The 15,572-nt window shown below is 51.2% G+C and overlaps 1 protein-coding gene across 1 annotated transcript; it reads right to left on the bottom strand.

Moving 5' to 3' along the window:
* Nucleotides 1–252: 252 nt before the first annotated feature.
* Nucleotides 253–11,217, bottom strand: PRSS41 (serine protease 41). Its single transcript, XM_064592377.1, has 7 exons — nucleotides 11,053–11,217; nucleotides 10,914–10,943; nucleotides 10,799–10,825; nucleotides 10,442–10,607; nucleotides 9,464–9,747; nucleotides 2,357–2,511; nucleotides 253–1,966 (listed from the first exon to the last, which is right to left on the bottom strand). Exons 1-7 carry the CDS (start codon nucleotides 11,117–11,119, stop codon nucleotides 1,727–1,729), a joined length of 969 nt encoding a protein of 322 aa, XP_064448447.1. The 5' UTR covers nucleotides 11,120–11,217; the 3' UTR covers nucleotides 253–1,726.
* Nucleotides 11,218–15,572: the final 4,355 nt, after the last annotated feature.

Here is a 15,572-nt window from a genome sequence, read left to right as displayed (position 1 = left end):
CCAGGAAGCCCTGGAGAATCCTTGGCAGCTCATCTCTGAACCTGATCCCAGCTCCTGGCTCCTGTTAGTGCTGGTCACGGAGCTTGTGAACACTACTGTTCTGTCCAGAAATCCCAGCACGGCCGCCCCCACGGAGCCGCACCCAGATCCCGCTCTGCACTAATTCAAAGTGGGGGATGGCTGGTTGAAAGCCGCCAGCACTCCTTGCTTGACCAGAAGCAGAAGCGGACTTGACATTGGGGAATGGTCCTCTCTTGAATTCGGTGTGGCCAGGACAACGAGGCTGCTAGCCTTGGTGAAGCTGGTAGATGCTGGGAACAAGGGTCTGCAGAGGGGTGGGCCCGGACTGTGTCCACCACCCAGAAGGCTCTGGAGCTCCTTTCTGCCTGGTCAACTCTGCTCCGCCCCGGCCTCCTGGAGCGCCTTCCTGCCCGGCCATAACGCCGTCCCGGGCATGTCACTGTGTGCGGTGACATGTGATGGAGGAGGCCGGACTCACGGCTGCTCGACTCCTCTCTGTGAGGTGGGGTCTGAGTGTCTATCTTGGCCCTGGCTGCCAGAACAGAATGCCAGACTGAGCCACTGAAACAAACATTTCTCACAGTTCTGGAGGCTGCCGAGTCCAGGAACAAGGTGCTGGCATGGTGGGTCCCATTCTGAGACCTCTGTTCCTGGCACGAAGGCGGTTGCGGCCTCTTCCCTGCCTCCGGGGCGGGGGGAGAGGTGTTGGGACGCAGAGAGAGCTCTCTGACATCTCTTCTTATAGGGGCCTAGGGGATCAGAGCCTCACTCTCAGGACGCATCCTAACCCTGGCCCCTTCCATAAAGGGCCGAGCTCTACATATAGTCATGCTGGAGGGTGGGCTTCCAAACATGGGTTTTGGCGGGGACACGGACATCCAGCCCATAATGGGCCTTGAGGGCCAGAGCAGTGCCCAGCGTAGAGCATGCACGGTGAGCGAGTGAATGGGGTGAGCAGGGCAGCAGGCTGGGGGTGAGGGCAAGGGCTACGGGAGAGGGAACTTGGCACCCACCTCTCATGGGCATGGAGGGAGGGCAGCCCCAGGACTGACCCCTGCGGCCCCTGCTCAAGCCCGAGGTGTCTGGTACCAGGCTGTGACCCGCTCTCCCTGCAGCCCCCAGGCCCTGCGGGCGGGCTGATCTTCTGTAAGAGGCTGTTGTGAAGAAGAGCTGGGTCAGCCCAGGCCCCGCCAGGTAGCCTGGCTCACTCAAACGCGATGAAAGCGCAAGGAGAATAAAGAAGCTCCCTCCTGTCCTCCCAAGACTCCTGACCTTTTATGACCTGGGGTTCAGCTGCCCCCGGAGGCCTTGGTGGCAGTGGGGCCGCAGGTGTTCCCCTTGGGGCAGCTGGAGAGCCTGGTGGGAGAGTGACAGGGGACTCTGGGGACACACTGCCACCTCTGTGGGCAAACTCGAGGGCGGAGCTGGCCGGCTCTAATGTCCTCCCATAAATTATCTTTCTGACTCAACTAACCGGAGGGGGTCCTGTGGCTTGCCCCCCAAACCTGAATAGTGCGGACCGCTGGAGCAAGATTTAGGAGTTAGGGAGTGCTGCTGGGGTGACCGGGTGTCCAGGGAGCCCCCCGGGGCCGCAGAAGGCTCCGCAAGGCACAGACTCCAACATGCAAACGTGTTTATTAGCAAAGGAGCCAGGGAGCGGGGCCTGGCTTAGCAGACGGCCCCACTCTCCCGGGCTCTGCAGGGCTCAGGCCAGCTGCAGGAGGGAGGCAGGCCAGAGCAGAGGGAGGAGGAGCAGGGGCCGGCAGGGGGCTGGCCTGGGAACGGGGCTGCGGGCCAACAGCATCCGGATCCAGTTGAAATATACACTGACGTTGGTGTAGACACCAGGCCGGTTGGGCCTCCCGCAGCCTGATCCCCAGCTCACGATTCCAACCTGAATCCACAGCCCTTTCTTTTCACAGGCCAGGGGTCCACCTGAGTCACCCTGGGGAGCAGCGCGGGTGAGCCAGGCCTGGGGCGGGGCCCGAGGGGCCAGTGGAGAGGCGGGGACAGCAGGGGGTGCTGTGGAGCTGGGCAGACTGGGTGCAAATCCCACCCCCCACCCCGGAAGTGAACAAGCCTCAGTTTCTGCGTCTGCAAAGTGGGGCAATAGTCTCTAACTGCCCCCCCCCAATTTCCAGGTGAGGATCAAAGGAGGTACAATGAATGCAAAACAATGCTTGTCTCACAGGCTAGATAACTAAGGTCTGTTGTTTTCTCATGAATAAATGCTGAGGGTGGGTTGATGGGCATCATGAGGGATGCTCCCAGGTCCAAGGTTGGGAGGGGTGGTGCCTGGTTCCAGCAAGGCCCTTCTTAGGGCAGGGGCACTCACTTTGCAGGCGTCCCGGCTGCCATCCTCGGAGCCAGCACAAATCATGTCATTCAGGTCGTTACTGAGGAAGCTGGGCTGGTGTAACAGGTAGTCACACCAGGAGTTGTTTATGATGGAGACCGGCACTTCGTGGAGAATGTAAGGAGGTGGCAGAGCTGCCAGGGGTTGGGGTGACAGAAAGACAATGACTTAGCCCCTCCTCTGCCATCTGGGACAGGGGTGGGGTCCCTGGGACACCCAAGGTGCCTGGGACATTGCTCTTGATGACTCTTCTGCACTAGCCCAGCACCCTGCACATTATGGGTGATGAACAACATCACTGAAGGACCCAATGGATGGAGAGCTGAGCCTTGGTTTCTCTCTCTATAGAATGGGGATGACAGCCCCTGCCTGAGCCAGTGGGGTGGTCGCTTAGCCACAGCATGCACGGGGTGGGGGTGGGGCGATAACATACTAAGATGGTTTAGGATTAACATACTACGTCTGCAAGATTCAGGTTGAAAATGCCCCGGATTTGTTAAAAGATGTGAATCTATACCCCAAAGAAGCTGAACAATCTCCAAGTAGGATAAACACAAGGAGGTCCACACTGAGAAATATTTTCATCAAACTCTAAAAAAAAAAAAGGGAGAATTTTGTAAACAGCAAGAGAGAAGCTTCACATCAAGTGAAAGACCTTTAACAAGATTAACAGCCAAATGCTTTTCAGATACAGGGAGGCCAGGAGGCAAAGGGATGACATATTCCAACTGCTGGAAGAACAGAAGAGTCAACTGACAATTCTGTATCTTCTGTATCGGGCAAAACTATCCTTCAGAAAGTGAGGGAGAGGGGCGCCTGGGTGGCTCAGTTGGTTAAGCGACTGCCTTTGGCTCAGGTCATGATCCTGGAGTCCCGGGATCGAGTCCCGCATCGGGCTCCCTGCTCAGCAGGGAGTCTGCTTCTCCCTCTGACCCTCCCCCCTCTCATGCTCTATCTCATTGTCTCTCTCAGATAAATAAAATCTTTTTTTTTTAAGATTTTATTTATTTATATGACAGAGAGAGACAGCGAGAACAGGAACACAAGCAGGGGGAGTGGGAGAGGGAGAGGCAGGCTTCCCGCTGAGCAGGGAGCCCGATGCGGGGCTCGATCCCAGGACCCTGGGATCATGACCTGAGCCGAAGGCAGACGCTTAACGACTGAGCCACCCAGGCACCCATAAATAAAATCTTAAAAAAAAAAAAAAAAAGTGAGGGAGAGTTTAAGAGATTCTCAGATAAACAGATGCCCAGGGGGTACATCCCAAGTAGACCCACCTGACAAGAAATGCAAAAAGGAGATCTTCAGGCTGCAATCAAAGGACACTGTGTCCTTTCATAGAAAGAGAGAGACAGCGCTGGTAAAGACCACATGGGTAAACATGAGAACAAGTGTTCTTAGAGTTTTGGTTTGTCACTTCTTTTTTTCCTTTTATAATTAATGACACATGCACAAAACAACAATTATATATTTCTGTTCATGGCTGCACGATATGTAAACTTGACAATAAGAGCTTAAGGGGGGAATAGAGCTGTACAGGAACAGAATTTTTGTATACTATTGAAGCTAAGTTGGTATTAATTCAAAATAAATTGCTATAGGGGCATCACGTTGGGTGTAGAGACTACTTAAAAATTAAAAAAAAATCTTGAATAAAATAAAGTGAAATAAATTTAAGTTGTTAATTGTAATCCCCAGGGCAACCACTAAGAAAATATACAGAACAGGAAATGGGAAGGGAATCAACACAGTACACTAATAAAAATCAATGAAACACAAAAGGAGGAAATAAAAAAGATGCAGGATACAGGCGTAGATATTAACAGATACAAGATATAGAAAACAAATAGAATAGCGATAGAAGTAAATCCTTACTTGTCAGTAATTTTAATGGAAATGGATTAAACACTGCAAACAAGCAAAGGTTAGCAGAATAGATTACAAACACAAGATCCAACTACGTACTGTGTGCAAGACAATCATTTTAGATCCAAAGGCACACAGAGTTGGAAGTAAAAGGTTGGGGAAAAAGAGATTCCACACAAATAACAACCAGAGAAGAGCAGAGGTTGCTATTTTAATGTCAGACAAAACAGACTTTCAGTTAAAACCTGTTATGAGAATCAAAAAAGAACAATCTATATTGATAACAATGTCAAAATCATTAAGAAGATAAAATAATTACAAACATTGACACACCTACCAAGCCCCAAAATACATGAGGCAAAATTGACAGAACTAGTGGGAGAAACAGTTCTAACCACAGTTGGGGGCTCAAAACCCCACTTTGAATAATGAGTAGAACCACCAGAGAGGAGATCAACAAGAAAATAGGGGACCTGAGTAACTCTATAAAGTAACGAGACCTAACAGACATATACAGAACGACCTGCCCAGACAATGGCAGAACACACATCCCTCTCAGGTGCACGTGGGACACTCTCCAGGACAGATGGTATGTATGTCAGGCCACAAAATAAGCTGCAATAAATTAGAAAAGATTGAAATCATACACAACATTTCTCCAACCACAGGGGACTGAGGCTAGAAGCCAGTAACAGAAAACAAACAAAAATTCATGGATGTGTGGAAATTAAACAACATATTCTTTACCAATGGATAAAAGAAAAAAAAAATCACAAGGAAAATGAGAAAACACTTTGAAATGAATGCAGATGAAAATAAGACACACCAAAACTAATGGGATGCAGCACGGGCAGCCCTCAGAAGGAAACTTACAGCTGGAAATGCCAACATTAACACAGGAGAAAAATCTCAGACCAATCCTCTGATTTACAGCTTAAGGAAGTAGAAAAAGCAGAGCAGACTGAACTCAATGGTAGAAGACAGAAGGAAATCATAAAGAGAGGGACAGACAGAATCGAGCTAGGGGATAGAAGAACAGAGAAAATCAACAAAATCAGAACTTGGTTCTTTGAAAGATCAACAAAACTGATGACGAAAGTGAGGCCATTACTACTGACCTTACAGAAATAATGATGTCTGTAGGGGAATATGATCAGTTGTACCCCAACAAATTAGATCACAGCGATGAGATGCACAAAATCTCAGAAACATATAAACTACCAAAACTGAATCAGGAAGAAATAGAACGTCTGAACAGAGCAATAAGAGATTGAATGTGTAGTAGGAACCTCCCAACAAAGACAAACCTTGTACCAGATGCCTTCAATGGTGAATTCTACCAAACATCAGAAGAAATTAACACCAATCCTTCCTGAACTCTTCCAAAAAATACAAGAGGAAGGAACACTTCCTAACTCATTCCATGGGACGAGCATTATGGTGACACCAAATCCCAGACAAGGACGTCACAAGAAAAAGAAACAATAGACCAATATCCTTTATGAATATATATGCAAAAATCCTCAACAAAATGCTAGCAAACTGAATCCAACAGCATATTAAAAGAACTGTACATCATGACCAAGTGAAATTTATCCTGTGAATAAAAGGGTGGTTCCATATATGAAAATCCATCAATATAATGTACTGTATACGTTAATAAAATGAAGGGGAAAAAAAACATGGTCAACTTAGTAGATGCACACAAAGCATTTGGCAAAATCCAAAAACCCTTCATCATAAAAACACTCTATGAACTAAGAATAGAAGAAACTTCCTCAACATGATAAAGAATATATGTAAGAAACTCAAAGCTAACATCATACTGAATGGTGAAAGACTGAAAGCTTTCCCCCTAAGATCAGGAACAAGACAGTGATGCCAGTTTTTGCCATTTCTATTTAACATTTTACTGAAAGTTCTAGTCAGGGCAGTTAGCCAAGAAAAAGAAATAAAACACATCAAAATTGGGAAGAAAGAGGTAAAACTATCTCTATTCATGGATGATATGATCTTATATACAGAAAATCATCAAGAATACACAAAAGAGGACTACAGTTAATAAGTGAAGTCAGCAAAATTGTAGGGTCCAAGATCAAAACACAAGAGTCTGTTATACTACCACTGAAAAATTCTAAAAGGAACTTTAATACGAAATTTCATTTACAAAGCATCAAAAATAATAGGAATAAATTTAATTGAGGAGATGAAAGACTTACGCACAAAAAGACTACAAAACATTGCTGAAAGAAATTGAAGACCTAGGGGCACCTGGGTGGCTCAACGGGTTGAGCATCTGACTCGATTTCAGCTCGGGTCATGATCTCAGGGTCGCGAGATCTAGCCCTGCATCAGGCCTTGCACTCCACATGGAGTCGGCTTGGGATTCTCTCCCTCCTTCTCCCTCTGCCCCTCCCCCAGCTTGCACGCTCTCTCTCTCTCTAAAAAAAAAAAAGAAGAAATTGTTTTTAAAGATTTTATTTGAGAGAGACAGCGAGAGAGAGCACGAGCCGGGGGGAGGGGAAGAGGGAGAAGCAGGCTCCCCACTCAGCAGGGAGCCCCACATGGGGCTCCATCCCAGGACCCTGGGATCATGACCCAAGCTGAAGGCAGATGCTTAGCTGAATGAGCCACCCAGGAGCCCCAGGAGAAGAAATTAAAGACCTAAACAAATGGAAATATATCCTATGTTCATGGATTGGAGACATAATGAAGATGGCACTACTCCCCAAAGCAATCTACAAATTCAATGCAATCCCTCTTCAAATCCCAATGCTCTTTTTAGCAGAAATAGACAAGTTGACCCTCAAATTCATATGGAATACCAAGAGACCCCAAATAGCCAAAACAATATTGAACAAGTAGAACAAAGTTAGAAGATTTATACTTCCTGATTTCGAAACATATTATAAAGTTATAAGAATCAAACAATGAGGTGCTGGCATAAGGATGAACATACAGAACAAAGAAATACAATTGAGAGTCTAGAAATAAACCCACACATCTATGGTCAATCAATAAGGGTGCCAAGACAATGCAAGGGGGAAAGGAGTCTCTCTCTCTCTCTTTTTTTTTAATTTATTTATTTGACAGAGAGAGAGAGCAAATGAAGTGGGGAGCAGGAGAGGGAGAAGCGGGCTCCCCGATGAGCAGGGATCCTGATGCGGGGCTCCATCCCAGGAAGCTGGGATCACAACCCAAGCTGAAGGCAGACGCTTACCTGAATGAGCCACTCAGGTGCCTGAGAGGAGTCTCTTTAACAAATGGTGCTGGGACAACTGGGATATCTACATGCAAAAGAATGAAACTGGACCCCTACCTCACACCATATACAAAAATCAACTCAAAATGGGTGAGAGACATAAATGTAAGAGCTAAAACTATGAAACTCTTCAAGAAAACATGGAAGTACATCTTCATGACCTAGAATTTGGTGACAGGTTCTTAGATATGACATCAAAAGCACAAGCAACAAAAGAAAAAATAAATGATTTAAACATCAAAATTAAAAAATTTTTTTTGCATCAAAAGACACTATCAAGGAAGTGCAAAGAAATCTGCAGAATGGGAGAAAATATTTGCAAATCATATGTCTGATGAGGGTTTAGTATCCAGAACATATAAAGAACTATTACAACTCTACAACAAGGGCGCCTGGGTGGCTCAGTCAGTTGAGCGTCTGCCTTCAGCTCAGGTCATGATCCCAGGGTCCTGGGATTGAGCCCCATGTCGGGCTCCTTGCTCAGCAGGAAGCCTGTTTCTCCCTCTCCCTCTGCTGCTCCCGCTGCTTGTGCTCTGTCAAATAAATAAAATCTTATTTAATAATTAAAAAAACTAGGGGGTTCCTGGGTGGCTCAGTCGTTGAGCGTCTGCCTTTGGCTCAGGTCATGATCCCAGGGTTGTGGGATCGAGCCCCACATTGGGCTCCATGCTCGGCAGGAGGCCTGCTTCTCCCTCTCCCACTCCTGCTTGTGTTCTTACTCTCGCTATCTCTCTGTCAAATAAATAAATAAAATCTTTAAAAATAAATAAATAAATTCGACAACTCAACAACAAAGACAACTCAATTTAAAAATGGGTAAAGGCCTTGAATAGGCATTTCTCCAAGAAAGATCTACAAACAGCCAGCAAGCACGTGAAAAGATGCTCAATATCCCTAGTCATTTTAGGAAAATGCAAATCAAAACCCCAATGAGATGTCACTTCACATCCACTAGGATGGAGGGAAAAAAACAAGTGTTGAGGAGAATGGAGAAATTATAAGCCTCATTCGTTGTTGAGGGGAATGTAAAATGGTGCGGCTGCTGTGGAACATGTTTCTTGGTTCCTCAAAAAGTTAAACACGGAATTACCACGTGATTCAGCAATTGTGTGCCTAAATATATACACAAAAGAATTGAAAAGAGGTGTTCAAACAAAAATTTGTATGTTAATGTTTATAGCAGCTCTATTCACAATACCCAAAAGGTAGAAACAACACAAATGTCCACCAATGTAAGAATGGCTAAAGAAATTGTGGTATAGCCATACAATGAGATGTTATTCGGCCATAAGAAGGAATGAGATTCTGACACATACTATAACATAGATGAATCATGAAAATGTTACGCTAAGTGAAAGAAGCCGAACACAAAAGGTCAAATAGCGTATGAACCCATTTACAGGAAATACCAAGAATACGTAAATCCATAAAGACAAGGAGCTTCTTAGTGGTTGCCAAAGGCTGGAAGGAGAGGGTAAGGAGGAGTGACTGCTTAGTGATGGCAGGATTTCCTTGGGAAGCGATGACAATGTTTTGGAACTTGATAGAGTTGATGGTTATACACTGTGAATGAGCTAAATTAAATGCCACAGAATTATACACTTTAAAATGGTGAATTTTATGTTTTGTGAGTTAAATCTGAATTAAAAAACCCCCAAACACCTGAGGCCTTTCTGACAAGTCTAACCCCAAAACTTCCACGCCCTTGCAGTCTGGGGGGGTGCAGCCCCGGGCCCAGCTGGGCTCCCTCTCACTGCGGCTCCTGGCTCACAGTCTCTGAAAGGGAGAGGGAAGCGGCTGTGAGGACAGAAGTCTGTCCCTTCCAGGGGGAGCAGGAGCGGAGAGCAGGTGAGGAGACAGTGCTGAGTGGCCCCAACTGCGCACAGACCCAGGTGCGGATGCAACAGATGGTGGAGCGTGAGGCCCCCCCCGCCCTGCCCCCCTGCCCCCAGCCTCACCCTGATCTTCTTGGATGTCCCCCCAGCCGGTCACCCAGCAGTCAGTCCAGTTCTGGAACTCAGAAGAGGAGGTCAGAACACAGATGGGCTGGATGTACTTATTGTAGGTGACAGAGGAGGACAGCTTCAGCAGGGCGATGTCCTTGAGTGAAGTCCCACTAAACTGGGGATATATAATAATATCCTTCACCCTGTAACGATGGTAGAAGGTCCACAGTTTCCAGGAACTTGGCCTAGAAGACAGCTCACCAATTTGAACCGTCCATTTCGAGGGATCACTGTGCCTGGCAAGGGAGGAGAGAGCAAGGAGGGATCCTTAGAGAAGGGAGGCCCCCCTGAGCACACCTGGGGCCGACTCCCTGAGGTGGGACTGCCGCGGCTGCTACTAGGGCTCATCCTGGACACCATTACAGTTCCTCTCACGGACCAAAGCCTCCAGTGTAGAAATGATAACGCCCAGAGAAGATGGACCAAAGTCCTAGACTCTGGGGATGTGGGGGTGGGGCAGCAAGGTGCCTCCCCCTGGGGCCTGATCTGGCCAGTCACTCAGCCAGCCTGTCACCCCCCACAGCCGTCCTGAAAAAACAATGAACAGATGCACAGGACCAGAGCAGGTGGAAAACTCCACCACCACCTTCGCCACAGGCCAGGCTCTGTGCCCAGCACTTCCCCACCTCCTTCCACCCCCTGGTACGCCTCCACCGGACGTGGGATGAGGAAGGGGACGCCTGGTGCTGCCATCTGGGAAGAAAAGAAGACAGAAAACAACACGACACAAAAGTGTGTGCGAATGTTCTGAAGAACGTTCTAGAAGAAGGGGAACGAGGTTTTCCTCACGTGGCTGCAGCTGGGCCTGGGGCTCAGGAAAACACGAGGACTGCATCCGCATCCGGACCGCGCGCAGGACCCGGACACCCCCCAGCCCCCCCCCTCCCCCGCTCCGTCCCCTGGTGTGGGGACCGCCGGCCCCAGACTCACTTTAGGAAGCAGTGCGCGGCCGTGAGCACCCAGCGGCGGTTCAGCAGGCTCGCTCCGCAGCGGTGGCGTTTACCCCTGCGCAGGCTGACCTGCCACGGCCAGCGCCCCAGCTCCGAGTCCTTTCCGCCCACCACGCGCGGCTCGATTTTGTGGCGGCCACAGGGCCCTGGGACGGACAGACGGACACGCGGCTGAGCGGCAGGACCCCGCCCTCCTGCGCGAAGGGAAGGGGCTCCCCTTCGGGGACGGGGAAGGGCGCGCGTCGGGGGTCGCGCCGCAGGGGGACCAGGGGACCCCGGGACCCTCCCCACGTGGTCCGCGGACGCCCGCCCCTCCCCCCAGGGGCCCGGCAGTTACACGTGAGCAACGACGAGTTCTCGAAACCTGGGCGGAGGAGAGGAGAAGATGAGGCGCCCTCTGCGCTGCGGCTCAGGGGCCCCGCGCGGGAAAGCGCGCGTCCTGGGCGCCTTACCTGCAAACAGCTGGTCCTGATCCTGAAACTCTGGGGGGGGGGCGGGCGGGAGGGTGAGCTCCGCCGGGTCTGCGCGCGCCCCAGCCGCCCCCCCCCCCCAGCAGTCCGACGCCGGCCCGCGGCCCCCGCCTGAGCTCACCCTGCCTCCCGAGCTCCGCTCGCACCAGCAGCTGCACCAGCAGCAGCGCCCCGACGCGCGCGCCCATGGCCTCGTCTCCCGCCGCGTGGCGCCCCCTCTGCTTCCGCCCGCTCGGGGCCCGGCCGGGGCGCCCCCTGGGGGAGAGGGAGCGCCCGCCACGCCGGCCCACACCTTCCCCCCCCCCCCCCCGCCCCGCCCGGGGCTGGACCTCTCCGGGTGCGGGGGGAGGGGGGGGTCCTGCCGTCGGGGAACGTCGAACGTCGGACCTCAGGGCGCCGCCGGCTTGGAGCTTCGACTCGGCCGGGGTCCCCCAACCCCACCGTGCGCCCACACGGTCCTGCTTGTGGGCGACCCTGGGGTCCTGGCCGCCCCCGCCGCCCCCGCCCCGTTGCCCCCCAGTTGCCCCCCGTTCCTCCACGCACCCCGTCGTCCGGGAAGGGCCAAGGCTGGCCCACAGCCAGGGCTCCTGTGAGGACATGTTAACACGGCCTCCCTGAGCGCCCGTCGGGGGCCTGGCAGGATCGGGCTGCCGTGCAAGGCGATGGTCATTGACAGGAGCCAGGGAAATGGCCCGATTTTGACCACCCGGAGGGCTCTTCGCCTCGCCGTTTGCCTGCTGCTCCCAGCCGGCCGCACCCGACTGCACAGAGCCCACAGGCAGCTTTCCTTTTCCGTGGGCGGGGGTGCAGGGCACCACAGTCACCAAGCTCCAGGACAACTGAACTGGGGTCCACAGGCCGCCCTCAGAGTCGTGATTGCCTAGAAGGTCTCCCAGAACTCGAAGCTGTTACGCTCGTGGTTGGGGCCCGCTGCAGTGGTACCGGAAGCATCAGCCAACGCAAAAGGTAGTGAGGCCAGGCGAGACCGGGTGGAAGCTTCTAGCTTCCCCTTCACAGCGGAGTCAGACGGGCAGAGCTCCGTTCTCCCAGCAGTGACGGGTGACAACACTCGTGAGCTCTGCCAGCTGGGGACGCTCACCTGTGAGTGAGGTTTTATTACCGGCTCCGGCGGGTAAGCACCGAGCCCCTGTGCGGAGGCTTAGTGCGCAGACTTCCGCGCCTCCGGAGGTCGGGAGGATGCGGTGCGGCCCTGTCCGCGGCCCGCAGTCGCGCTATTAGCATTAACTAAGTGCAGGGGCACAAGGCTTCAGATCAAGCAAGACATTCCGAAGGCTCGGAGGTGATTTCCTAAGAGCTGGCGGAGGGCCAGTCCTTTCTCTGGCCCGTGCAGCGCGGGAGTGTCGTAGGTCTGTTCGCTGCCCTCTTACTGTTATTATCGCGCAACAACCAAGGACAAAGCACCGCTGGCGGGAAATCCATACGTGCACCAGGACGATCTATTTGAATAAAGTGAACTGTCTTCAAGGAAAACCAGAGATTACATGGAGCATTACATGGGACAGGAGACAACTTGGAGGATCCTAGCTGCTATCCTCAGAAAGCTCCTCGAGGGTGTTTGTAAACACGAAACAAGAATTGCCCAGGAAAAGAGCGATCAGAGAACAAGAAAGGGTTGAAAATGCCGCTGAGAGAAATCGTTTGAGGCAAGGGCTGAATAGTAAAATGGATGTAGCTAAAGGATGAACTGGCAAATTTTTTTTTTTTTAAAGATTTTATTTATTTATTTGACAGAGACACAGACAGCGAGAGCAGGAACACAAGCAGGGGGAGTGGGGAGGGAGAAGCAGGCTTCCCGCTGAGCCGGGAGCCCGATGTGGGGCTCGATCCCAGGACCCTGGGATCATGACCTGAGCCGAAGGCAGTCGCTTAACCAACTGAGCCACCCAGGCGCCCCTGAACTGGCAAATTTGAAGATAAAGTAGAGAAACGTGTTCAGAACTTAGAGCAAAAATTTACAAAGATTGCATGAGAGAAAATAGTGCTGACACGGGGGGGGGGGGGGGGGGGGGGGGGGGGGACACGAGGTCGGTTCCACAGTGACAGTCCTCTAAGCTGGGTGACAGACATAAGCGTTTCCTGTTCTCCTCTAATCTGTGTATACTTAAATTTTTCCATAGCAAAAAGTGTTTTAAGTAAAATAAAATCAAGGGTTGAGAACAAAGGCGGGGCAGGGCCCTGGATGGCCTGGCAAGTCAGCAGACCGCCAGCCAGGCCGTGCGTTCCCAGCAGTGTGAATTGGCCTAGCTTGGAAGGCTGCAGGGGAGCAGTCTCTCTGCCGCTCTGTACGTTCCTAACACGAGCTCAGCAGAAACAAGGGATGGAGAGAGCCCACACGGAGGAAGAGGAATGTGACATCCCTTCTGAGTCAAATGCTTTGCTGGGTGACCTCATCCACTTGGGCTGCTATGACAAAATACAATAAAGTGGTTGGGTGGCTTACAGATAACAAGCATTTCTTTCTCATGGTTTCTGGGCTGGAAGTCTGAAGTCAAGGTGTCTGGTGAGCCTGCTTCCTGGTTCACAGCTGCTACCTCCTCACTGTGCCCTCACACGGCAGAAGGGGTGAAGGAGCTCTCTGTGTCTCTGTTATGAGGGCACTGATCCCACTCGTGAGGGCTCCACCCTCCTGACCACATCACCTCCCAAAGGCCCCACCTCTGAACATATCACCCTGGGCTTCAACATACAGATTTCAACATATGAACTTGTCAGGGGTGGGGGGCACACATACTCTGACCACAGCACAAGGCTGTGCATTATCTTGTTTCTTCATTTCAGGGAGAGAGAGAGAGGGAGAGAGAGAGAGAGAGATCAGGGGAAGGAGTAGAGGGAGAGAGGCTCTGTACTGAGCGCAGAGCCCAATGCAGAGCTCGATTCCATGACCTCGAGATCATGACCTGAACTGAAATCAAGACCGCTCAACCGACTGAGCCACCCAGGTGCCCTTTTTTTTTTTTAAGATTTTATTTATTTATTTGAGCACGAGAGTAAGTGGGGGGAGGGGCTGAAGGAGAGGGAGAGAGAGAATCTCAAGCAAGTTCCATGCTCAGCATGAAGCCTGACCCGGGGCATGATCCTACAACCCTGAGATCATGACCTGAGCCAAAATCAAGAGTTGGACACAACTGACTGAGCCACCCAGGTGCCCCAGGGCTAGGAGTCTTAAGAATGAAATACAGGAATATTTTACATTGACACAAGTTACAAGCCACTGAAAAGATTATGCCCCCAACAACGGAGCTTTGAAATACATAAAGCAAAAAAAAAAAAAAAAAAGTTCTAAATAAATTCACATTTTTCTCAGAAATCAAGAGATCTGGTAGATGGAAAAGGCAGTAACACCAGAGTATTCACTGAACATGATTTTTTTTTCTTTTTTTTTTTTTAAAGATTTTATTTATTTATTCATGAGAGACAGAGACAGAGAGAGAGAGGCAGAGGGAGAAGCAGGCTCCCAAGGAGCAGGAAGCCCGATGCGGGACTCGATCCCAGGACCCTGAGATCATGACCTGAGCCGAAGGGAGACGCTTAACCATCTGAGCTACCCAGGCGCCCTGAACATGATTTTGACATAAATCAAGTATTTGCGGCTGCTCAGAGATCCACCATGCCCCCCAGGGATAATGAGCCCTTTGGAGGGGGAGGTGCCTGTAGGCTAGGTTGACCGGGGCATCAGAAAGGATGGGTACTGGGGCGCCTGGGTGGCTCAGTCGTTAAGCGGCTGCCTTCAGCTCAGGTCATGATCCCAGAGTCCTGGGATCGAGTCCCACATCGGGCTCCCTGCTCCATGGGAAGCCTGCTTCTCCCTCTCCCACTCCCCCTGCTTGTGTTCCTGCTCTCGCTGTCTCTGTCTCTGTCAAATAAATAAATAAAATGTTTAAAAAAAAAAAAAGGATGGGTACTTCTTGAGAAATGGATAAAACTTAGGAATCAGGGAAAGTGTCCAGGCTGCTCAGCTCTGCTTTCTTGGCCACACAGCTCCATGGAGGTAAGGCCGGCGCAGGGCAGTGGCTGTCCAGGTGTTCCACCTCCTTGAATAATGGGTCCCTTCTCACTCTCCAGGCATCTTGGCCCCACCTTAGGCCCTTCAGAGCCCCAGGGTGAAAACAAACAGCTGAGGGAGCAGAGTGGAGTGTGTCCTAGGGTCGGCAGTCCCCGCGCCCCCCCCCACCCCCTGCCTGGTGCACCAGGCACTGTGACACAGAGCACAAAGTAGAAATACCTGGCTTTGTCACCTGTCGGGCCTCGGGCAAGTCCTTCAACCACGGGAGTCTCACTTCCTCTGCTGTAAGATGGGGACCCTAATAGCCAGGAGGCCGGGGCACGGTTGACACAGGGCCGGCACACAATAAGTGTCCCAGATGTGGTGGGGGGAGTGGGTGCTATGATGCTGGGACCAGGGCAGGGGAGGGAAGGTCCTGAGGGTCTTGCCAAAGAGGTGGAGAAGGCCAAGGACCCTGGGCCCAGGAGCAGCATGGGAGCCACGTCTCAAGGACGTGGCGGGGAGGTGTCAGCCCCACCCTGGGGCAAGCCCAGCACTTGGGCTAAATGGCAATCATCTTCTGCTCCTCAGTGTCTGAGGACTCTGCCCCCAGAAGTGGTGGCTGGAGCAGACAATGG

Source organism: Mirounga angustirostris, unplaced genomic scaffold (assembly GCF_029215605.1).
Source record: "Mirounga angustirostris isolate CCGP_5_RB_7025 unplaced genomic scaffold, mMirAng1.0.hap1 SCAF_5, whole genome shotgun sequence".
NCBI lineage: Eukaryota > Metazoa > Chordata > Mammalia > Carnivora > Phocidae > Mirounga > Mirounga angustirostris.
The sequence above is the reverse complement of the archived record's forward strand: the minus strand, read 5'-3'. Positions and strand labels throughout refer to the sequence as shown.

Excerpts from the sequence above, each read along its gene's own strand:
- PRSS41 (XM_064592377.1), bottom strand. The coding sequence starts at position 11,119 with ATGGGCGCGCGCGTCGGGGCGCTGCTGCTGGTGCAGCTGCTGGTGCGA. Across the intron at positions 10,944-11,052 it reads AGCGGAGCTCGGGAGGCAGG|AGTTTCAGGATCAGGACCAG; the intron begins GTGAGCTCAGGC and ends CCCCCCCCCCAG. Across the intron at positions 10,826-10,913 it reads TCAGGACCAGCTGTTTGCAG|GTTTCGAGAACTCGTCGTTG; the intron begins GTAAGGCGCCCA and ends TCCTCCGCCCAG.